The sequence below is a fragment of the Phocoena sinus genome, unplaced genomic scaffold (genome assembly GCF_008692025.1).
Source record: "Phocoena sinus isolate mPhoSin1 unplaced genomic scaffold, mPhoSin1.pri scaffold_35_arrow_ctg1, whole genome shotgun sequence".
Classification (NCBI taxonomy): domain Eukaryota; kingdom Metazoa; phylum Chordata; class Mammalia; order Artiodactyla; family Phocoenidae; genus Phocoena; species Phocoena sinus.
In genome coordinates, this window is record NW_022605655.1 from 39,530 (window position 1) to 62,662 (window position 23,133).

A 23,133-nucleotide genomic window follows, 5' to 3' on the forward strand; every position below is an offset into this window, starting at 1 on the left:
AAATGCAGTGACAAGCGGTGTGAGAAGTGGGGGAAACAGAGAGGTGGTGCGGCGGGTGAGGGGCACGAGGGCACCAGATAGAGGTTCCAGGCCGGCGGAGTGAGAAGTCTGGCAGCGAGAGCAGCGAGCTGGGCCTTGGTGCACCGCCAGGGTCTACGCTGTTGTGGCGACTACAAGGAAAGTCTGGCGGGCCCTGACGCGCCACCCTCTCTCACTGCTGCCGCGATACAAGTACCTGTGGCGGGAGAGTCCTCGCATTGTTGGTCTGAGGATTGATGTGCAGTCAGCCCATCAGCGCTGGTGGTAGTCCTGACTTTCGTCTTGTTTGCAGAGGAGTCCAACCCGACTCGGGATGCAGAGCTTCCTGCAGCTGCTGAGGGGAAGCGGAGGTGCTGGCCTGCCCTTGGCGGACCTGGTGACCCTCGCAGGCAGGCTGTGCCGGGAGGTCCAGGACGACCCCGCCCAGGTGCAGACCTTGGTCACGGCCGTGCTGGACAGCCAGCTCCGCCTGTACCTCTTGGACAACGCGGACGTGGCCCTGGTGTGCGCCAGCGTGCTGGCCCAGCAGGAGCAGAACCGGGCTGCCTGCCAGCTGCTAGAGGTAGGACCGGGCTGGGGCGGGGAGAGGGGCAGCATCCCACAGCAGCCTGAAGACGACAGAAGTGCCCAGGAGTCAGCAGGAGCCTGGGGAGAGCTGCTATAAGCCGAGCCAGGGCCGTCCACTCTCACTGTACTAGGTTCTAACTTGCCTGCTAACCCGAGACAGAACTGACCATCTGTTGGATCCCTCTGGTCCTGGACCAGTGGTCCTGGCTTGGAAAGTTGGCACTCCAGTTAGTGAGGCAAGCAATCAAACAGACCCAGGACCGCAGTCCCTTAGCTGCGGGTCTGCATCCGGGAACTCTGAGACCACAAGTATCTTTGTCACTCCTCCGGTGGTACTTTGAACCTCAACTCAGTTGGCATCAAACCTGAGATGCATTGATGGGAAACTATTTTTGTCTTTATTTATTCACTTAATGTTACTGCCATACGTTTTGCTACCCAAATCCTGGTGTGTTTGCTTGCAGGATGCTTCCTGCCCTAGATCGTACTGGGATAGTGCAAATTATGTAGTATATACCTGTGTTACTTCCTAAAGTGTGAGGAATTCTGAATTCCAAAATACATCTGGATCAAAAGGTTTTAATAAGAGATTTGGGGGCCTGTGTTTCCCTTTTTCACTCCATAATACAGTCCATGCATAACTCATGCTGAGTTTACCTTCAAGATACTAAACTCTGCCCAGTTCTTTGTTTTTGCTCCCTCTCCCCCAAGCCCTGCAGCACCCTCCTGGCGCTCACGCCCCACCACCGTGTCCTCTCCTGCCCCCTCTATTAGTCTTCACGTAGCAGCCAGAGGCAGTTTTAAAACTGCAGATGGGACCACGGTACGCACCGAGGTGCGGGTCCAGAGCCTGCCATCCCGTCCTGGCTCCCGCACGGTGGCTGTGCTGGCTGCTTGCCGTTCTCCTGGAACTCCCGAGATCTTTGTCTTTTGACCTTTGTGCATGCCGTTCCCTCTGCCAGAGGCTGGACACCACTCTGTGTGTCTGGTGCCTTCCTACCTGTCTGGTTTCTGCTTTAAACGTCACCCCGTCGAGCTAGGACTTAAGGGAGCCCTCATCCCCCTCTGTGGCTCCTTCCTCAGCTCACGGTTAGAAACCTGTCTATTTCTCGATCTGTGATCCGTCTCCCCTCCTGCACTGCAGGCCCCAGGAGCAGGGGCGTGTTAGTTCTGCCCATTAAAGGATCCCCAACACCCAGCATAACACCTGGAACATAAGAGGGCTCAGCCTTCCAAATGTCAGAATAAATGGGGGTGAACACACAGAGTTGAAGTAGCTGCCGTGAAGGCAATCAGTGATGGAATGTGAGCGTGACATCAGTGATGGAAAACTCCCAGGATGGGAATAACTCAGGATGGTCCAGAAATGTCTCTGAGGAAGCGATGTGTTCTGAGACCTGAGAGAAAGGATGGGGCTACCACATCAAGAAAGGGCATTTCCCGCCAAGGGCCACTCCCGCAGGTGGGGAGGCTCCAAGTGGGTTCCCTGTCTGACAGTTGTGCTGACGTCTGCATCCTAGCAGGAGACTGCAGGCCTCAGCCCAGCAAAATGGGCTTTTTCTGATGCTGTTGAGAGGAAGCTAAATGATTCTCAGCACCTCCCTCACCAAGATGGGCCTGAGAACACTGGGGTTAGAGGCACGAACCACATACCACAGGGGCTGTGTCCAGGGGAGGCCCACACTCAGCGTCCTTGGCCAGCTCTAAAGTCTGGTTACATGACCAAGCCACACTGGGTTGGGGAGCTGTCACTGGCACAGACCGGGACCCCTTCATCCCCCTCAGCTCAGATTGAACTCACTGAGCCCTAGGGGCCCGCCCTGCTGGTGGGAGAGAAAGGCCTTTCACGCAGGACGGGGATCAAGCCTCAGGCCCCTCAGACCTGACCATGTGGTTCTCAGCACGGCTCGGCCTCTTGGGTGCTATGGCCACAGCCCAGAGTTGGCCTTCCCCTTGCCTGGCCCTCACCTGGGAGGCGAGGGAGAGCTGTGCCCGCCTCCCATTCGTGGGAGGGCCTGCTGGGGGCAGGAGCCCGGCCATGGGGCTCATGCCCTCGCCGCGGGGCACCAGCGAGCGGATGTTCTTAGCGGTCAGTCTGGGTCTACGGCGGGGCTCCGGGGCAGGCGAGCGTGCTGGGTCTCAGCAGGCTCTTGTCCACAGGGATGCCGGGTGCCGGGTGGCAGCCTGAAGCTGGTGCAGCTCTGGAATGACATCCACTACCGTCTGGTCATGAAGAGGCTCGGCGTGGACACGCTGACCCCGGTGCAGAAGTTCCGGTGCAGGAAGAGGTATGCACCAGCCTTTATTGGCGCTTATTCCCCGGGGCTCCCAAGGGATTTGCCCTCCAAGACCACAGAAGGACTTAGGTGAAGTAGAGGCAGGGAGATAAGAGGAAGCAGTGATAGACAGAGGGTAATAAGCTCCACAGCAGCAGGTGCCCTCCTCTCCACTGCTCGGCTGGCTGTGGGGACGCTTTCCGACCTGTGCCCACAGGGCGAGGACAGGGAGCTGTTCCCAGGACCCAGGCTGAAAGTTGTAGCTGCAGCAGGAGCCACTGCCTGTCAGTGAGGGCCCTGCAGTGAGGGAGGCGGCAGGTGGGCACCCTGACCTTGCTCGCTTCCTGCAGGATGGGTGCCCCTCAGCTCAGCTAATGCCCATGGTCAGGCTCTGCAGGTGCCTGGCCCGGATCCCAGCACGGCCCCTCAGGGCTGCAGGACCTTTAAGAGAGAGAGAAAGGTGAGGGTCTGCAAGCACCACATGAGATACACGTAGTGCTTAGAAGGCCGTCTGGTACACGGTGGCTGCTGGATGGATGTTGATAACAATTACCACCATGACCATTATCAGCACTAAGTACGCATTACGACTACTAGTTATCATCATTACCATCATCACCGTTCGTGGATGAGGACACCAAAGCACAGAAAAGTTAGTCACTTGCCTGGTTACACACTACAGAGATGCAAAGGCAGGATTCCAGCGTAGACATCGAGACTGGAGAGCCTTTGTTCTTGACCTTGGGTGTCCCCCACTGGCCAGGAGGAGCTGCAGGTCTTGCTCTGAGCTCCTGAAAGCCCAAGTGACAGGAGTTTCTGAGCCATGGGCCTGGTTGATGGAAGAAGAGATGGATTCCTTTTGGATCAGACGGAATTTTTCTCATGGTGCGCACCAGATATGCCCTCAAAGCCCAGCAGTTAGTCAGCCTTGAGGTCTTCAGGGATGCGGTCAGGTCCCTCCATATAGGCTCTGACAGCCTGCCAGAGGGTGGCTCAGCAAAGTAAATGCCTTGGGGACCAGCATGCAGTGTTTGTGAAGAGGCCCCTGGTTGCTGCGCGTTACTAGAGGTGCTGGGGCCCTGCTGTCCTGGAGCTGCCCGCGGGTGTGGATGATGGACAGCAGACCAGGAAACAAAGCAGATCCCATAATTTAGAGCGAGGAATGCTAGACGGAACTCGTTCAGTAGAGGGCTGTGACTCACTGGCCCTCTGCTTGTGGTCGGGCTGCAGCACAGGGCTGAGCCTGGGGGAGCCTGAGCACAGGGAAGGCGTGCTCTGGGCATAAGGAGGGGGACACTGGAGCCACAGCAGATGGTTAATGCAGGAGCAGAGGTGGGAGGTTCTTGGAGTTTCTGGGAGTGGCCATGGCTGGGGAAAGGGTTGTGTCAGGATTGACTCTAGAGGATTTAATGATAGGTTGAATGTACTGGAGAAGGTAAAGAGAAAAAACCTGGCTGCAGGGCTCTTGGCCTGATTGGCAGGGACGTGGTGGTCTCTCCCTGGGATGCGCAGGATGGGCTGGGGGACGGTGTGGGGAGCGGGAGATTGAGCTCCACTGGGATGTGTGGGGTGTGTTTTCGATGTTCATGGGGGTTTGTTCAATTGGCATTTGGCTAGCATATCTTGTATGGACCGGTGCTGTTTGCTTATATGTCACTTTTTTTCTTTTGGAAAAATTCCAGTATACACTCAGTAAAGAGGGTAGCATAACCAACCTCACTACCCTCATCCCCCAGCTTTAACAGTCATGGCCACTGGTCAGTGAGTGGTACTGGAAACCCTGGTGAAAGTGTGGGGTGTGGGCCCAGGCAACACGAGACCCCACCCTTGTTCAGGGGATGGACCCGGGGACTGCAGCACACAGTCCTGCAGGGGAGGGGGGTGGCCAGTGAAAGGACAGGAAGTCCAGGGGAGCACAGCAGGTACAACAGAAGAAGCTGGGGGTCTCACTGTTCTCATCCAGGAACCCACCGCCTGCCTCCCTCTGCCCTGACGGCCTCAAGAGCCGGAACTTCCCCAGAGAAGTTCGCCAGAAGCTGCAGGAGTTTGCTTCGGGTGTGAGCACCAACCCCAGTAAGGCCGAGCGGGTAAGAGCAGATGAGAGCGAGGCCCGGCAACCCTCCCCTTAGCCTACCCTCCCCGGTCCTTAGGGGACTCCCACCCTTAGGTGACATCACCACCCTTAGGGGATTGACCCGCATCCTCAGCCGCACCTCCCCGCCTCCCCAGTGGCCTATCTGCCAGGGCGCTGGCGCTCTCCGCCTGCCCTGAACTGCCCTGGGGACGGCACTCTTTGGCTGGCAGCCGCCTGCACACGTGGCGGGGTTAGTTTCATCACGGGAGTCTTAATACCCCGTCATCCAGTGTGGCTTCAGCAGGTGCTCACTGAGCACTCACCGCGGCCGGGACTCCAGCAGGAGGGATGCACGGGTGAGCTCTCGGGAGCAGGTGGAGGGGGCAGCAGTAAGAGCCTTGCCGCTCATAAAGCTGGCGTGCTCCCTTCTCTCCCGGTCCAATCAGCGGGGCTCTCCCAGTGATCGCCCCGCCCCTTCTCTCCGGGTCCAATCAGCGGGGCCCTCCTGGAGCTCCGTGCTGTGGCCCGTGGTGGTTTGGATCTGGCTCCTGAGGAAGGACAGGTGCTTGATCACAGGGTCGGTCGAGGCCGACGCGCTCTCGCACCGGCCCGGCGGGCGGGCGGTCAGTGGTTTGGTGGCGCCTCGGGAGGGTCCGGTTTGCAAGCCCTGCCGAGCCCTCCTGGCTGCGAGTGGCCGTCGGCCGGGCGGCGGCTTGAGGAGGAACAAGGCCAGAGGCCACGGCGCCGGCCCGCATGATGCCCCGGCCGCCCTGTGTCCCGGCCCGCTGGTGTCCCGGCCCCGCATCTCAGGAGCGGGCTGGGCAAGCGGCGTGTTGTTTCGGCGCAGGAGGACCTGGCCTCGGAGACGCGCTTGACCACGGAGCAGATCTACAACTGGTTCGCCAATTACCGGCGGCGCCAGAGGGCCCTTGTGCAGCGTGCGGCGCCAGCCCGGGACTCGGCGGAGGACCGCACCGCGAGGGAGGCCGACCCGATCCCCCCGCAGCCCACAGGCCAGCCCCACCTTGGCTCTGGGTGCGTGGACAGGCCTCAGTGGTCGGGTGAGTGGCCCCTCTCCCAAAACCTGTGTCTAGGGCCAGGCCGAGGTAGGGTCACTGGTTACAGGACAGGGTCCTCTCCACCAGCCCCTGCCTGCACGTTCGGTACTTCACCCTGTGGGAAGCAAGATCGCTGAAGCTGAGGGTCAGGTTGGACTTAGGATGGGCCCAGGTGGGGCTGCAGCAGCGTTTTGCGTTGAGAGGTTACTTTGCGGCCAGGGCCAGGAGTCAGTGGGAAGGGAGCCAAGCACTAGAATTTAGGGTGCTCCGGGTTCCTAATTATGGGTGTTGATTCAGACCAAAGACAGATCAGGGGACAAACAAAGAATACTGGGCAGCCAGCATGGCTGTTCTTAACCTGCTGGGAAGGAAGCTGGGACCCTGAGGATCACCCAGCTTCCCCTTCTGTCTGATCGGCTTTTAGCAGGACCTGAGGAAAGTGGGTCTGTACAGACCCAGGAGACCACCCAAGGGCCGTGGGAGCCACTGGTCCTGGCCCCAGACTTCTCTGGAGACGAGACCATGCCAAAGTCACTGGCTCCCAGGTACTGCCACCCACGTGGGCCCATGGGACCATTCCCTGTTCAATTCCCCATCTTCAGTGGGAGACCAGGCCTGGAGTGGGCGTAGGAATGCCTGCCGGGCACTGGGACCTGCTCAGTGATGGCGGAGGGCAGATTCAGCTGAGACCCCAGGTACAGGGGAGCCACTGGCAAGGAGCCCACGTCATGGACTCCAAACTTGTTCCCTGGAGCCGGACTCACAGCCTGACTTCATGTAAATTTTGGTGAATGGGGAAAACAGAAAGAAAAACATGCAGACCTATCTCCTAAAGGCAAACCCACTGTCCTCATGGTCTGCTTCTCTCTAGCATTTGGTATGGTTGGTATATCATTAGGTTAGTAACAGCCAACATTTCTTGAGTTCCTGCTACAGACCAGGCCCTGCCTAACCTCTTTCCCTCACCCTGTTGCCCCTGTGGTGCCACACAAACTGCTGTGAGGAAAGTGCCGGCCGCAGCGGGACTGAGTCTGAGTGTGGGACCAGGTCCACGTCTGCGTAAACATCAAGCTGTGCCCACTTTTTCCATTTACACTTGTGTTTTAAGCATCTCTCATGACACTACCTGGGCTGGCACCTCACGTCCAGGCTGGCACTACCCAGGTGTGTGGCCTTAGGCAGGTTCCCGTGACCTCTCAGTGTCTGCTTTTTCTCACCTGTGAAATGGGGATAGTGATGGACCCTGCCACGCATGTCATTACACAGATTACAGGGGCGGGGGGTTGTTAACAGAAGCCCAGGAGCACCATCTGAGACACAGGGAGCATTTGGGGAATATTTTAATTCTTTAAATTGTTAACTGCTGCCTAGCACTCCTTTAAGATCCACCTTCATTTAATCTTTCACCTATTAGGTTCTTGCTAATCATTTTCAGCCTTCAATATTGTGGAGCAATGTTCCATTGAAGGCCCTTGTAAATAAACTGCTAACGTATCTTAGGTTTCCAGGGCTAGTATTTTTTGTGTCTCTGGAACCCTTGCAGCCCCAGGGAGAACTGTGGAGGCAGCGTGATTGGGGTGGACCCCACAGCCATCTGTGGCTGCGTTGAGTCCGGAGCCCAGATTCCCAAACTGGGCTGGAATCTCCTCCCAGGCCCCACTACCCCAGCCTGAGGGATGGTGTTCACTTTGCTCCCCAGGTCTCTGCAGGGTGGTGAGATGTACCAGGAGGGGCCTAGCCACGATCCTGCCACTCTTCCTCCTGTCTTCCCTGGCTCTGGTTTCTGCCCTCTGGCTGCTGGCAGCGACATGCTGGACCCCTCTCTGGGTGCCCCCGAGTCGTGGCTGACGTCTCTTGCACTGGAATCCTCCAAGGAAGTTTCCTTCCAGACTAGGCCACTGATCCACAGTCACGGGCTGGACCTCACGATGCGCCCTGCAGATGCTCCTCTGGCTGTGTCCATCACCGCCCTTGGTGAGGCCAGCCGCACAGGTGGGTCTACGCTAGACAGACCATGTGTTTCTACATCAGATGCCTCAGCTGCTTGTATGTTACTTGACGGGGAAGAATTTTGAGGGGCCAGGACTTTCTGCTTGAATCTCTCATATTTGATTAGACCCCAAACCAGTGCAGTTGGAACAGGCTCTTCCCACCAACAGCCTGGATAGTTTTCATTTTATTTTTGTTTTCAAAATAAAATGTGCACGTGACTAAAAAAATAAGATGGTGAGGAAAGAGTTGAAATGAAATGAAATGACTGCCACCCCTGTACTCCAGTCCCTGTAACTAACCAGTCAGCAGCTGCTACAACGGAGGAGGGCTGAGCTGTTCAGACCTCTAGCTCTCTCTTCCTAGTTTCTTCCTTAGTTGTAACTGTCGCTATAAATACCTTTAAAGAATACGTATTCAGGTATATATTTCGTGCACCAAACACGATAGCATCTTGTGACATCCCAGCTTCCAAGGAGGATGTTGGCACTGAACTCAGCCTGTCACCTGAATTTCTTAGTCTTCTGTGGTTCCATACAGGTCGTCTTGTAGTTTGTCATTGCCTCCCTTTTTTCTTACATTGTCTGCTTTATCACATCCCTAACTTTTTGCAGTGTCTTAAGCATCCCCTTTGAAGACTTGTTGCCAGGGCCTCCTTCCTGCTCCCAGTCTGGTGTGGAGCCGTCATCCCAGGAGCACCTTTAACTGCTTCCCTGGGTTTGCTTCAGCGTTTCCTTAATTGCAAGTCTTGTTCTTTCTTTCTTGACTCTTGTTATGTTAGAGAATGTCTTTAATTAACTCTGTAAGAAAGGGTGCCTTCAAGGTAGTGTCTGTTTCCTTGCATCTTCTGAAATTGTCTTTAATCCGCCCTCAAGTTTGATTAACGACTTGTCAGGGACAGAATTCTGAGTTTAAAATACTTTTTACCTTAGAAATTTGAAAGCAACATAGCATCCAATTATAGCATCCAATGTTGTCATTTTAAGTTAGATGTCATTCTGATGTTCACGTATTTTTCCTTTATTGGAGCTTTTTATTTTTGAAGTCTTGGTGTTCTGAAATTTCACAGTGATGGTCCTAGGTGTGAGTCTTTTGAATTCACTTTGTTGTTAAGCTTTTCAATTTAAAGAACCAGAGAACAAGGTATTCTTTAAGCTCTGGGCACTTTTTGTGATTTTCTTTGATAGTTTCCTCCTTCCAGTTCTCTCTTTAGAGCACAAATGTTATTTGGATGTTGGAAATCCTGGACCAATCTCCCAAAATGCTTACCTTTTTAAAAAAATTTCTTTTTTATTGTATGTGCTTTTGTCTTAAACTTTGTCTTCTGGTATTTTGACAGTTATACATTTTAAGAGAACTCCAACCTCTCTTTTCTTTTTTTAAAAAATTTATTTATTTATTTATTTGGCTGTGCCGTGTCTTAGTTGTGGCACGTGGGGTCTCTAGTTGTCGCGTACAGGCTCTTAGTTGAGGCATGAGGGATCTAGTTCCCTGACCAGGGATTGAACCTGGGCCCCCTGTATTGGGAGCATGGAGTCTTAATCACTGGACCACCAGGGAAGTTCCCCAAGCTCTCTTTTCTTATTTCTGATTTTCCTTTCTTCATAGATCACGTTACTTGTTTTTTTAATAAGTTTTTAAAAATAAATTTATTTATTTAGTTTTGGCTGTGTTGGGTCTTCGTTGCTGCACACGGGCTTTATCTAGTTGTGGCAAGCGGGGGCTACTCTTCGTTGTGGTGTGCAGGCTTCTCATTGAGGTTGCAGAGCATCTGCTCTCGGTGCGTGGGCTTCAGTAGTTGTGGCTCGCAGGCTCTAGAGCACAGGCTCAGTAGTTGTGGCGCACGGGCTTAGTTGCTCTGCGGCATGTGGGATCTTCCGGGACCAGGGCTCGAACCTGTGTCCCCTGCATTGGCAGGTGGATTCTTTTTTTTTTTTTTTTTTTTTTTTTTTTTTTTTTTTTTTGTGGTACGCGGGCCTCTCACTGTTGTGGCCTCTCCCGTTGCTGAGCACAGGCTCCGGACGCGCAGGCTCAGTGGCCATGGCTCATGGGCCCAGCCGCTCCGCGGCATGTGGGATCTTCCCGGAGCGGGGCACGAACCCGTGTCCCCTGCATCGGCAGGCGGACTCTCAACCACTGCGCCACCAGGGAAGCCCCTGGCAGGTGGATTCTTAACCACTGCACCACCAGGGAAGCCCCGATTGTATTACTTTTTATAGATGCAGTATCTTATATTTCTCAGAGTATCCTAGTTAGTAGTTTCAGAAAATGTGCTTTCTTGCCTGAAGGGGGGAATGTTGTGGTTGTGGATTCAGGCCCTTCCTTGAACAGAAGAGGAAGAGGTGCCCCAAAGAGGAAGAGCCTGGAGACTCATTTCTCCGAGGCAGCTTTTCCATCTGATCGAATTGGTCTTTGATTTCAGAGACCTTTTCCTGTCCATGTTTACTAACAAGGCTGGAGTTGGGATGGGCAGTGGCCAGCCTCATACTGGGAGGAGGGAAGCTGGTCTTTACACCGTGTCCAGCCTATGTGAGGGGTGTGTTCTCTGGGAATTGGAGAGCTCCCTGCTGGTTGCCTGAGCACCTTGCTTTCCCTCCCTCCCTGCAAACCTCTCAGGGTCCTTGGCCCCTGCTTATGCCCCAGCTTCCCTTCAGACAGCCCCCACCATGGGATCAGACCTGTGCCCTGCATCTGCAGAACATGGACATCTCTCACCTGCCAATTACCCTTCCCGTGACACTCCCTTTGTTCTAGGCTTCGGGCTTTTTATTTCTGTTTTTCTTGGAGGAAGAAGATAAAACACACTGATCTATTCTGTGTAAACTGGAAATGTTCAAATTAGCAGTTAACCATATTTCCTGGACCTCAGACTATCTGTAAAGTTCTGCAGGAAAGGGGAAACAGCAGAAGGCGGAGGGGGAGTCATGCACCAAATGGTTAGGAAGGTCTCGGCTCTGGCAGACAGGAGGGAGGACTGTTGTTTGGGGTCTGAGATCGGGGATGCATGCTAGTTTCACCACCCGGATAGACTTAGGGCAGCAATGGACCTTCCTTCTTAGCTCACTTTGCTCCTAAACGTCTGTCGACCCAGAATTGATCACGTCCACAGGGGCTTGCCTTTTAGGGTGAAAGACAGACACGCTGAGAGATTTTCTACAATATTTTAAGTAGAGAGAAAAGGCAAGGTAAGGTAGTAACACCTGGCACTGCAGTGAAATCATGGTGAAACCCAAGGTGAAAGGGGAGGGCAATGGCCGTGGGCTGGGCCAGCCTGTGGTGAACGGGGGACACCGCGGGGTCTCTCCTCAGACAGCCGTGGTGGGCGTAGGGCGGACTGGGGTGCTGAGTCTCTTTGTTTGGCACTGGGGCTGGCATGAGATCTAGAATGACAAAGAGAAATTTGACGTCAGCAAAACTTGACCTTGTTTTGGTCTTTGGGAGCCTGCAGAGGCCACTGAGGTCAGCAGTGGTGGCTGTTCTTCCCTCAGCGCGGGAGCCGAGGCTGGGGGCTGCCTCTCCACGGAGGCCTGTGTTGTGCTGCACGTAGACTGTGCTCCCTTCCCCCAGCACTGGGTTGTGGGATTGCTTCCCGTGCAGGATTCGCTGACCCTCCCAGCAGCAACGCCCGGAGCACATACCTGGAGGAGGGTCCAGGTACCAGCGGTGGCCAAGCGGAGCCACAGGCGAGCGGCTTCCTGGTGCCCCGGCTTCCACTGCAGGGTCCTGAGTTCACCCTCACCCAGAGGTAAGCTGCAGAGCCACAGGGCTCAGGTGACGCTTCCTACGGGCCGTGGGCAGGGTGCCTGGTGCACAGACTCACCATCTCCAATGGTGCAGAGTGCGTCCTTTCCTTGTGGATTTCTGGAAACCTCAACAGTCCCCCATCCTACATCTACCGAAAGAAGGCGGTAGTCTCTCCCTCAGACAAGCATTGGAGCAGATACGGGCGTCCGTTCTGTGGGTGGTGCTTAGGCCTTCACACGTCCCCAGAGCTCTCCCTGGGCCCCAGCAGCCTCTTTCAGGCATTTTCTTTTCCCCAAAGACTTTTAGCTTCTGGACAGCATCAAGATCCTGATTGTATATTCCAAATTGGAGTTTTAAAGGGGCTTGGGACAGCCGTGGCAGCGTCCAGAGGCTTCACAGGAGGCGATGTCGGGCCAGGGGTCCTCCGGTGGAGAGGGAATCTACGATGGGGACCGCAGGACAGGGTCCCCAGGGTTCGGGGTCTCCCAAGTTGGGAGCAGAAGGCCAGGTGCCCAGCGAGGGAAGAATTACTGGGGGACATGGGAGAGAAGGGGAGGAGCCTCCCAAGTCAGAGGCTCTGCTTGTGGAAACAGCCAGATGGTGGGAAAATCCAGACCATGCTGATGGACTCACTTTTCCATTTATGACCGGGAGCCACACAGAGCAGCCACAGGGCCCCTCATGGCCTGCTGGGCCTCCCCACTGGCTGTATCACCCTTGGACTCCAGTGCCCCAGCTCATCCTTGCTCTGATCTGGTGACCTTGATTCCTTGTTTAAAAACTGCTTCATTGGAGTAAACCAACATGTTTAGACGGTGCACAGGACAGTTTTCCGAGCGTGACTTACGTATCTCCTGCAAACCATAGCTGTGCTGCTAGTCATGGGTCGCAGGGCTGCTCCCACCCCTGCCACCCCAGGACGAGGGCCTGCTTTCTTTAGCTGCGTTTTCTAGCGTCCGTATAAGTGAACTCATACAGCGTGGACTCTTTTTCGGGGTATGGCTTCTTCCACTCAGCCTGACTCCTTTGAGACCTGCCCCTGCTGCCGTGTGTGTCCGCACCCCTTCCTCTTCATGGCTGAGGCCGAGCCCTTGGTGTGGATTGTCGCCATCTGTTGGCGGGCCTCTGGGAGCTCCTGGTTTGGGGCTGCTGTGCACATTCCCGACGCGTGGTGGCCTGCGTGTTTGCCCTCGTGGCTCTGGGGGGAGTGCACGTGGCAGTGGGCTGAGCAGATCGCAGGGTGAGTGTGGTCTGACTTTGAGGGACCGCGTGATATTGTCCCGAGCGGCTGCATCCGCGTCCCCTGCCGCCACCCCGGATTTGGTCCTGAGGACCTCTGGGCTCCGTCACACCTCAGGCCTGTTCCTTTTCTCCCTTCACGCCTCTGCTTACCACCCCGTCCGCTGTGAGCCTGTGCTGATGTGCTCTCTGACTACCTGAGCCACCTGCGCAAGGTGTCACACAGGCCCCTCCAGCACCCTGCACACCTGAGGGCCCTGCAGGAGGAGGCCGTTCCCAAAAGAGAGTCCGGCACCAGGAAGGGCTTCTGATGGGCAGAAAGCTCTCAGGGTGTGGCGCTCACAGTAAACAGCGTGAGCCTCAGACAGGGCCTGGAAAAGGGCCTGTCCTGATACTGTCCCTTTTCCAGCCCCCCGGAGCTGGCCCCGGCCCCGCCTGCCTTCCCTGGCCCCGTGCCGGCCATGGACCTGGGCCAGCCTATGCCCTCCAGCCAGGTGAGGCCTTCCTATGAGGTACCGTGGGTTTCCCTCCTAACTCCTGGGTCCTCAGCTTGGGACTTTGGAGTGAATAAAATGGACAGAGTTGAACATGGGGCAGGGATTCCTCGAGGCTGGACTTCGGTGGAATGAGAACTGGAGGCAGGTGTCATGGGGCGGAGTCCAGAGGGGCAGGTCCCAGGGTCAGGGTGACCCGGATGGGAAGGCAGAGCCCACAGAGGGCACCTCCATGTGTGATGCTGTGTTGGCATTCCAGGTGCAGTGGCCCGATGGCCAGACCTCCAGCGACGCCTTCTGGGGAGCCAGGATGCTCCTTGAGCTTTCAGGGGGCAGCCTGGGCTGAGCTGCCCCTCGGGAGCCTGGCCAGCGCTCCAGGGGAGCAAGTGTGGACAGCTGGTAACACAAAGAAGGAGGTCCCCAGAGTTCCCTGGGGGTTCTGCTGAGAAGCACTGAGGGCTGCCATGTTTGAATAGTTTGGTTGGCAACTCCCTATACTGCAAGAAGCATCTGAGAAACATTTGTGAAGTCAGAAGTCCGAGGTGGGTCTGTTCTACTCAGGCAGCAGCAGCGTGCAGTCAAGCTCCTGGGCAGGCAGGCCCCTCTCCAGAGAGGAGGGTGTGGCACTGCAGCTACCCTCCTGCCCAGCCCCGTGGTGAGTGCGGCCCACAGGCAGGAGAGTGCTGGGTGGGGCACGGCGCCTTCCCCTCGCCGTTGTGATCCGTTGTGTTTGCCGACCAAGTGTTCTGTTCAATTAAAGTTTAATGTTCTGATGCGCCCCTCCCCCATTCACTTAACTGTCCCGGACACCTGCCCCGCCAGGCCTGTCCCCCATTGCACAGCGCGAGGGCACTACTCCACGCATTAGGACCTGGTGAGGGATATTCGGACCCTTTCCACCAGCTCCGTGTTACAAGCAGCGTCCCGTGGGCATCTCTGCGCTCTGCCCCTTGCCTGGTCATTTTGCCCCGGGAACGAGGAATTGCCCCCAAGGTGGAAGCGGTGTGCTGAGCGCACAGGCCAGGGGCTGAGCTTTGGCGCCCGGGACTGTCCTCCCCGGGGATGGGCCCTTGACCCTCACCTCCCCATCCTGTTGGTCAACAGAAGTGGTACAGCGGGGAGCAAAGGCAGGTTTGTGCCCTCGGGGCTCACAGGAGAGTGGGGAGGGGCAGAGGACCACGGGGGCACTTCCAGGTGCTTGCTGGGGGGTGGGATGAAGTGGGAGCAGCTGAGAGCCTGGGACGACTGAGCGGACACTGGGAGCTCCCCGGGAGCGGTGTCTCAGCTGAGACCACCAGCACTCCTGCATCCCGTCACGTCCCACCTTCCTTGCCGGAAGCACAGGCAGGGCCGAGCATCACGAGTGACAGGGGTGCCACGTGGACGGCCACTCACATTCCAGGTTCCCGGAAACTCGGGCCTTTCAGTTTGAGAACATTTTCTTACTTTGAAACAATTGAAAACTGGCCAAAGGTTGAAAATGGGGTACAGAGATCTTTTTTCCCTTGAGCCATTTGAGAACAAGTTACTGACCTGCTGCTCCATCATATTCCCCTAATACTTTTATGTGTTTCCTTCAGATAAGGAATTCTACACGTGCACAGCACCTCCATGGAAATCAGGGAATCAGTCCTGGTGCTTTACTGCCACCTAATTTGCCAGACCCCATGAGAGTTCAGGTCGTCGTCCCAGTAATGCCCTGGATGTGAGAGAATCCAAATCTGCCCCATAGCACTGGCTGCCTCTACTCAACAGGGCTTTCAGTGCCCTTCAGCCTGGGACAGTCCCTGGGTTTTCCTGGCCTTCCATGACCTCGGCTTGAGTATTGCAAGCTGGTTACTCTGCAGAACGTGCCCCAAAGTGGCCATGTCTGACGTTCCTTGTGATTTGGGGTTGCATTTGGACGGAAGATCCCAGAAGTGACGCTTGGTCCTTACTGCGTCTTCTGGGCGGCGTGTGTCCTTGTCACTCACCCCACCGCTGATGGTGCGCATCTCCATCACCTGGTTAGGGTGTTGCCGACCAAGCTTCTCCACTGTAAAGTTCCTCTTTTTCTCTTTGTGTAAGTATTTTAGGGGGTGGTTCTTTGAAGCTATGTAAATAGCCTGTTTCTCATCAAATTTTCTATTAACTAATTCATTAGTTTCCCTAATGTGCTTACCTAATTCTCAGAATTCGTGAACACTTTACTCTCCCTTTTACCCCAGGTCTGGGATCTCAGACGTCACCGACGTTCCCCGCACATGCACACAGCGTACACCTCGCCACCAAGAGTCACTCTTCAACTTTATGACTTAGCCTTCACCCAAACGGTGATTGATGTAAATAACTGAGTTCCACAATGCATTTTACCCACTCTTTACCCACACAACCTGTCCCCGCATGAAGCACGCTCTCCAGGCTCACTCACCCTCATTCAAATTCTGCACATGTCAGCACAATTAGTGAACGTGCCTTAGGGTTAGGGGTTAGGGGTTATAACGCCCTGGGCTGCCATAGTGTGTGCCACCCCTCGACCTTCCCAGGAAACATGTAGAGCTCTGGGCCTGTCCTGGTGTCCTGTGGCCAGCAGACCCTGGTTTCCCTGGGTGGGGACTGGTCACAGTCAGAGGCGGGACTCTGGTGAACAGGTCTCATGAGGACCCCCAGGGCATTTTCCTCCCTCCTACCCTTGGCAGACACTGGGCTCCATCCTGAAAGTCCCAGAGCCCTGACTCAGCCAGCTGCATCAGGTCTGCTTTGGAGGAAATGGACTAAAGTCTCTGGAGCTGACCCTTGACAGAGCGGACCTCCTGCGGAGGGCCACCCATGCCGCATCAGATGTAGGGAAGGAGGCAAGAGGCTTGCCCCTCCTCCACAGAGCACCTGGAGGGAGGGGGCTCTGCCCTCTGCATCCTGCCAATCAGGCCTCCTGCCCACCACTTCCCTCCCTGCTTCCTGGCTTGACCCCAGGCCCTTCTGAGAAGAGGGTGTTGGCCCAGTCTGTCCTGCTTGCCCTTTCTGAAAGGGCCAGCCTAAGCCAGGGGACATTGGTGAGATGCAGTGACCAGGCAAGAGTGCCTCTGTGTCTCCCCTACTGAGATGAAGATGCAGATAGCGGCCATTCCAACCTGCTGATGGCTGGGGGAGGGGCCCAGAGGATGGTGAGGGGTGGTGTCTGGCTACTCCTGGGCTTTCTGGGCACCAGGAACGGGGTGGGGGGGCGCGACCAGCTCCAGGGAGTCCCCTTATCCTCCCATGGCCCCCGGAGGCTGAGAGCTGTGTCCAGAGCTCCCAGTCAGGGCCAGAGTGACCAGCCAGTGGTGGCCTTGGTCTGTCTGTGAAGGGCCCTGCCTCTACCCTCACCCACCATGGTCTGGAGAGAAGGGGACAGAGCAGAGGGTGCCTGTATCCGTCCCTTAGGGCTGCTGTAACAAGGTACCACAAGGGACTTCCTCGCGGTCCAGTGCTTAGGACTCCACACTCTGACTGCTGAGGGTGCGTGTTCAATCCCTGGTCGGGGAACTAAGATCCCACAAGCCGTGCGGTGCAGCCACAAAACAAAACAACGAGGTGCCACAAACCAGGTGGCTCAGAACAACAGAAATCTGTCGTCTCATGGTCCTGGAGACTGGAAGTGTGACATCTAGGTGTTGGCAAGGCCTTGAGGGCACCAGGGGGAGCATCTGATTCAGGGCTCCCTCCAGCTTCTGGTAGCTCTTGTCTTGGGACAGCATAGCTGCAGTCCTCACTCACAAGGCATTTTCTGTGTGTGTGTGTGTTTGTGTGCGCGAGTGTAGTGTGGATCCGCTTCTGGAGCCGACCCCTGGGGAGCCCGGGCCTGTGTGTCAGTAACAGCATCCGCGGGGCTCGTGTGGCTTGACCTGGGCCCCTGCGGGATTACACAGCTGGGAGCCCTTCTGTGTGGCCGGACCGTGTTCATCTGAGTCACGCACTTGGTGCTGGTGGTGCCTGAGCGCCACGCCACTCCAAGGCTGTGTCGTTGTGGGTAAGCCATGCCTGCCCTCACTCGTGGTCCCGACGACACCGCAGTGTCCTTCCCCTGAGCAAGATGCCACCCTCTGGTGGCCTGCGGAGCCCGTGCTGTCCCCAGCCGGGACTCGGGGGACAGGGGGCGGGAAGGCAGAGTGCGGGCGTTGGTCTTGGGCACGGGCACGGAATCTCGTCCTCGGGGCTTTGCCCCAGGGTTTCTCTTTATTTTCTCACTAGAATTTCATCAGGGCTCCAGTCGACCCTTGAGCCAGCGGGGCTGGGGTGCCGACCCTCTGCCGTCAGAATGGAGTATGACTGACGGTCGCCCTCCATCACCCTGGTTTCACGTTGGTGGATCCGGTCTGCAGCATTTTCTATTTAAAAAAATCCACACGTGAGTAGATCCGAGTGGTTCAAACCCGAGTTGTTCAAGGTTCAACGGTATTTTACGAAAGCATCCCCGCATTAAGGCACTGTCACTCAGGGCACACAGCATCTTTCGTACAGAAGAGGGTCATAGTGGTACTTCCGAAGGGCGGCGCGTGCTCCAGGGACCGGCCGGCCCCACCAGCCACCCTAGGGCCAGCGCCCCTGTGTTCTTGCCCTCGTGAGGGTTCTGGCCCCTTTCTTGTGACAGTGTTGGTGCCGTTGAACACGTTGATCGACACGTTGAAAAGGAGGTGTGTTAAAACTCACAACATTAAGCTTAAATACAGTCTTTACACCAAAACGAGAATATATGAAAATTTTTCCTTTCTGGCTTTAATGGAAGTAAGCTCATTGACAACTTTTTCCTTTTGTTGAGAAAGTCAGTTTAATAGGCAGCATATTTGTAATATTACATAAAGTATGTCTGTTCTGTAAACAGTGACATCCTACACTAAATGAAATACGTAAGCATATGACTTTGTTATTAAAATCAGAATTTGTTAAAGGTCACTCAACACTCAGCTATTAACTGTGAACCCAAATGGTCCGGGGTCTTTTCTTTTTTTTTTTTTTTTTTGCGGTACACAGGCCTCTCACTGCTGTGGCCTCTCCCGCTTGCGGAGCACAGGCTCCAGACGCGCAGGCCCAGCGGCCATGGCCCACGGGCCCAGCCGCTCCGCGGCACGCGGGATCCTCCCAGACCGGGGCACGAACCCGAGTCCCCTGCATCGGCAGGCGGACTCTCAACCACTGCGCCACCAGGGAAGCCCCGGGGTCTTTTCTAGTGGGAGATTTCTAAGCACCATTCCTAGCTTTTCTATGCTAATTGGTCTGTTTACATTGTTCTTATTTTTGGGTCCATTTTGTTACTGTGTATTTTTACTAGGAAATCACCAATTTCTTTTAGGTTTCCAATCTGAAGCAACATTTCTTTTATTTGACTTTAATTTTCCCTCTCTTTCTAGTTTTCTACAGAATTGTCACAATTAATGAGCACTACTGAAACATTATTATTAACTGCAATCCATATTTTATTCTATTCAAGTTCCCTTCCTTCTACCTTTTTCTGTTCCAGAATCCCATCCAGGCACCACATGACATGTGATCATCATGTCTGTTTAGGCTCTTCTGGGCTTGGACAGGTTCTGAGACCCTCCTTGTTTCGATGACTGTGACAGGGTGGAGGAGGGCTGGGCAGGTACTCTGTAGGCTGTCCCGCACTGGGATTTACTTAGTGTTTTTCTCATGGTTAGACAGGGGTTATGGGTTTTGTGGAAGCAGATCACAGAGGTTCGGGGCTTTCCCATCACTTTATATCAAGGCAGTAGGCTCTCGAGACACTTATCACTGTTACTGTTAACCTTGGTCACCTGGCTGAGGTAGTTTGTCAGGTTCCCGCTGCGTTTTGGAGCCTTTCCTGACAGCTCCAGCCAATCCTGACGACTCCCCTCTCTGAGTTTCTGTAGCTCTGATCTTCCAAGTCACATGTTGCTGGTCTGCTTCCTTCCTGTAGTATCTGTTATCTAGGAATCCCATGGCTGGGAGTCTCCAGAAAGTTGACAGTTTTCAGGAGGAGAGAATATTCTGCTGTACCCTACTGTCCCTAGCTCGGTACTGGACTCATGGTAGGAAGGTGATGTATTTAGATCAAGCTTCTGATACCAAGTTACCCTGCTGAGTTTATGATTAACCTTTCTTTACAAAAGTGTATCCCTTTTCTTGTCCTGCCCCTGTTCCCCTCAGGATTGAGGAGTGTCAAAAAAAAGGGGCGGGGGGCGGGAACTGGTCAGGACCCTGCAGAGCCCTTCTGGGTTCAAAAGACCCTCCATGTCCCCCATTTCTTGTTTGCAGAGAAAGGCTTTAGTCTCCTAGGCCTTTCCTGAGTTCCGAAGAGCGGACACATGTAGTTACTAATTAGGGAAGATAGGGAATGCAGAAACGAAGGAAAAGCAGGCCCAGATGGTGTCAGAGCAAACACCAGGGGCCAACCAGGAATTAAAATTGTTAACCCATCACATAGGCTCTAAGTAAATAATAAAATGCCTCAACCGTGGCCTTTGTTCCCTCCTAGAAACAGGTTAAAGGATGACAAGACCATGATTTTCTAGTTTGCTTTTCAGCGACATGAAGATCAATCGTAATCACCAATGACACATCGAGTCATAGGATGGCGCCGGGAAGCCTGCAACTGAGGTCTCATCAGGAAGCTGAAATCACCAAGACCCCCTCTCATTTACCCTTTTTGCCTTTAAAGACCTTGCATCTGGCTAGCCAGCAAGATGGACCTGAGACAAACCTGCATCCCCCATCTTCTGGACTGGTGCACAGCCCAGGTCTGGCCGCTTGTCAATATTCCAGAGGCAAGTGCCGGTCGGAACAGAAAAGTTGCTTTAATAAGAAAGCCGGCAGTCTAGGGAGAAGGCAAACTCACATCCAAAACCAACTCCAAAGAGTTTGCTCAGCCACAAAAAAGGTGAAGTGGTCTCAGTTAATCACTGAGGTAGGGGGTCTGAGTCATCCCACGCCCCACTGTGCGCAGGCGTGTGGACTCCTTGTGACCTTTCTTTAGATGCTATCCTGCTCAGTTTGCTCGTGAGGTTACTGAAGGCCAAGCTGGGGAAAAGGTCCAGTCATCTGTTAATTACTTATTTATTTACATTTCTTTAATCTAAAGAAAGAACCAACAGGTTAGGCAAAGTATTATGTGATCAAAACATTTGGAAGATGTGCTTGGCTTCGTTAAAATATAGCTTTGCTGCAGTGGTAGGACAGGGTGGCCGCTGCAGAGAGCTCTTTCCTGACAGAAGCTGCTTAAGGTTAATAGAACTCTCTCTGCTCCAAACGCGGGTGTTTCCGTTTGTTTGGCCTCATTGTGCGTCAGGCACACGAAGTTGGGTTCAACACTTCTGGGTCAGTGGCTTTTGACTAGGAGATGGCACGCTTTTCTCATGTCATAATCCGAGGGCATGGAGCACGTCTGATAGGCCAGAGACCAAGAGGACAGATTGGGCAGTTCCCTTTGGCAGATGTCGTGCTTTGCTTTCTTTTAAGCAGAGTCTCTTCCTGACCCTTAGCACCTTTACCCCACTTCGCTCACTCTGCCCGCAAAGGATCTGCCCGGTGAAATCTTTGATCAATTGTTTGGGGACAGAAGGGCGAGAACCTTCTCTTGGTGCACACGACCCCCCAAACGCTGATAATCCCAGAGCAGCTGTCTTTGAAGCAAGGGCATGAGGAAGGCCAGCCACAGAGGACTTTGTTTTGTTGAGTGGAGTTGACGTGACCCAGCAGTGGGCTCATACGTCTGTGGCACAGAAAGCCCAACTCCTGCAGCGGGAGTTTGCAGCAAAGTAAGGGCTTATGGCACCAAGCAAGAGAGTGGGCGACAAGCCTCGGATCCACTCCAACTTGACCGTTTTTAAAGGGGAAGAACAAAGATGTTGGGGTTATCATCTTGTGACATATTTTTTTAAAAATATTTTTTATTTAGCTGCACTGGATCTTAGTTGCAGCACACGGGATCTTCGTTGCGGCCTGCGGGATCCTTAGTTGCGGCCTGCGGGCTCTAGTTCCCTAACCAAGGATCGAACCTGAGCCCCCTGCACTGGGAGCGTGGAGTCTTAACCACTGGACTACCAAGGAAGTCCCCTTGTGACAGTTCTTAGTCGTAGTTTCAGGGCTCAGGATGTCTCTGGTTTGCCATTCTCTGGAGATCCATGGCTTGGCCGTCCGTGAGCTCATCTTGCCCTGGAGAAAAACAACCACGAATTTGTATGTTGATGATGAGACCTCATCTGGCTCTGGGGGGTGAGTGCTCAGTGAGCAAAGGATTAGGTCAGAGGGAACAAGAAAGGGAGTAAAGTTTTGGACAGAGAGGCTTATCATCAGCATGGCAGGGGAGCTCGGTTTTAGGGGGACTTGGTTTCACGGAGAGCTGCTTGTGAGAACAGAGACGAAGGGGGACTGCAGGGGAAGACAGAGGGAGACCCAGGGTTCTGGTAGTGGGAGAAGAACTTTTGCAGGTAAGACCTTGGAGAACTAAGGAGGAGAATCTGAAAGCTTCGCTGATGTTGTGGAGGGAGGAATTTCCCTCTACGCTTCTAGGTTCTTCTGGCTGGTCTAAGATTTAAACTGACATGAGACAGATTAACAGGAGAAAGTCACACAAAAGTTTAATAAAACGTATGCTTGGGAGAGACCCAAGAAAACTGAGTAACTCTCCAAAATGCTGGAAACCATCACCTTTTTTTTCCCCCAGAAATAATGTATTTATAAACACAGAAATGGTTACAACAAAAATGGCCGTGACGAGTGGGTATGTATATATTTATATATATTTATATATAAATCCTTGTCCAGCAACTGACTGTGGCACCTAAGGAGGTAAGTCCAGTCCTTGCATTTGCCCCGAACCCTCCCTTCTCTGCAGCCCCCCCGGTTGTGGGGTTTCACAAAGAACCCACAGCTCCTCAGGCTGGGGACGGGGACACTTAGCACCGGGCCTCGGCTGGCAGAGAAGGGGAGGAGCTCCAAGGAGAACCGTCACCCACACTTCTAAGCCACCTTTGACCAATTTGGGGATCTCCAGCCCTTGGGGACCACATCTCAGCCCTTGCCCCTCTAAGAATAAAGGACTGGACTGAGGTCTGACTGCCCCCATATCCTTCCAGCATTAGGTAGGAAGTGACTGGAGATCATGAGGGGAAGAACGCAGCTCCCAGGGACGGGCACAGCAAGAACAGAACAGGAGGCTGCTTGCATTTAGGGCTCCCTCCTCTCTGACGTCTGGGAGTGCCAGCCTCTAGTCCTCCATCAGCCCGAGCTTGGAGGATTACGAGGGTGAGGAGAGAGAAAATGCCCACGCTGGAAGAGTCTCTATGAGGTCACAGCAAACCCCTCCCCTGAGCACCAACCCCAATGTTAAAAGCTATGCTTGGGCGGGGAGGCTGCCGGATTTCCCTACCAGCTCAGTACTCCACAGCCATTCAGGAGGGCTGATGTTCCTTCTGAGAGAGGCTGAGAATAAGGATGGATTCCTGTGGGGGAAGGCCGTGCCTGAGGCCAAGGAGATGGAGCCGTGGCCTGTCAAGGAAGAAGAGGACTTTTCCCACCGAGAGGAGCTGCAGAAAGAGGGGACCAGAACGGCTTTCCCCTCTACCTGGCGGACGCAGCACAGGTCTCCACGAGCTGGCCAGGTGCTCCAGCTGGACGGTGCTGCTGGTGACAGTGAGGCAGAGGTCCTCGTGATGCTC

The 23,133-nt window shown here is 54.5% G+C and overlaps 1 protein-coding gene across 2 annotated transcripts; it reads left to right on the forward strand.

The window, feature by feature from the left end:
- Nucleotides 1-352: 352 nt before the first annotated feature.
- LOC116748304 (anomalous homeobox protein-like) lies at nt 353-13,826 on the forward strand. 2 transcript variants are annotated; one of them, XM_032621060.1, is made up of 9 exons: nt 353-601; nt 2,767-2,894; nt 4,846-4,969; nt 5,804-6,017; nt 6,439-6,559; nt 7,714-8,006; nt 11,601-11,748; nt 13,396-13,480; nt 13,740-13,826. In XM_032621060.1, exons 1-9 carry the CDS (start codon nt 353-355, stop codon nt 13,824-13,826), a joined length of 1,449 nt encoding a protein of 482 aa, XP_032476951.1. The 2 variants fall into 2 exon arrangements, with proteins under 2 accessions (XP_032476951.1, XP_032476952.1); XM_032621061.1 differs by lacking the exon at nt 7,714-8,006 and having other exon boundaries at nt 11,620-11,748.
- Nucleotides 13,827-23,133: the final 9,307 nt, after the last annotated feature.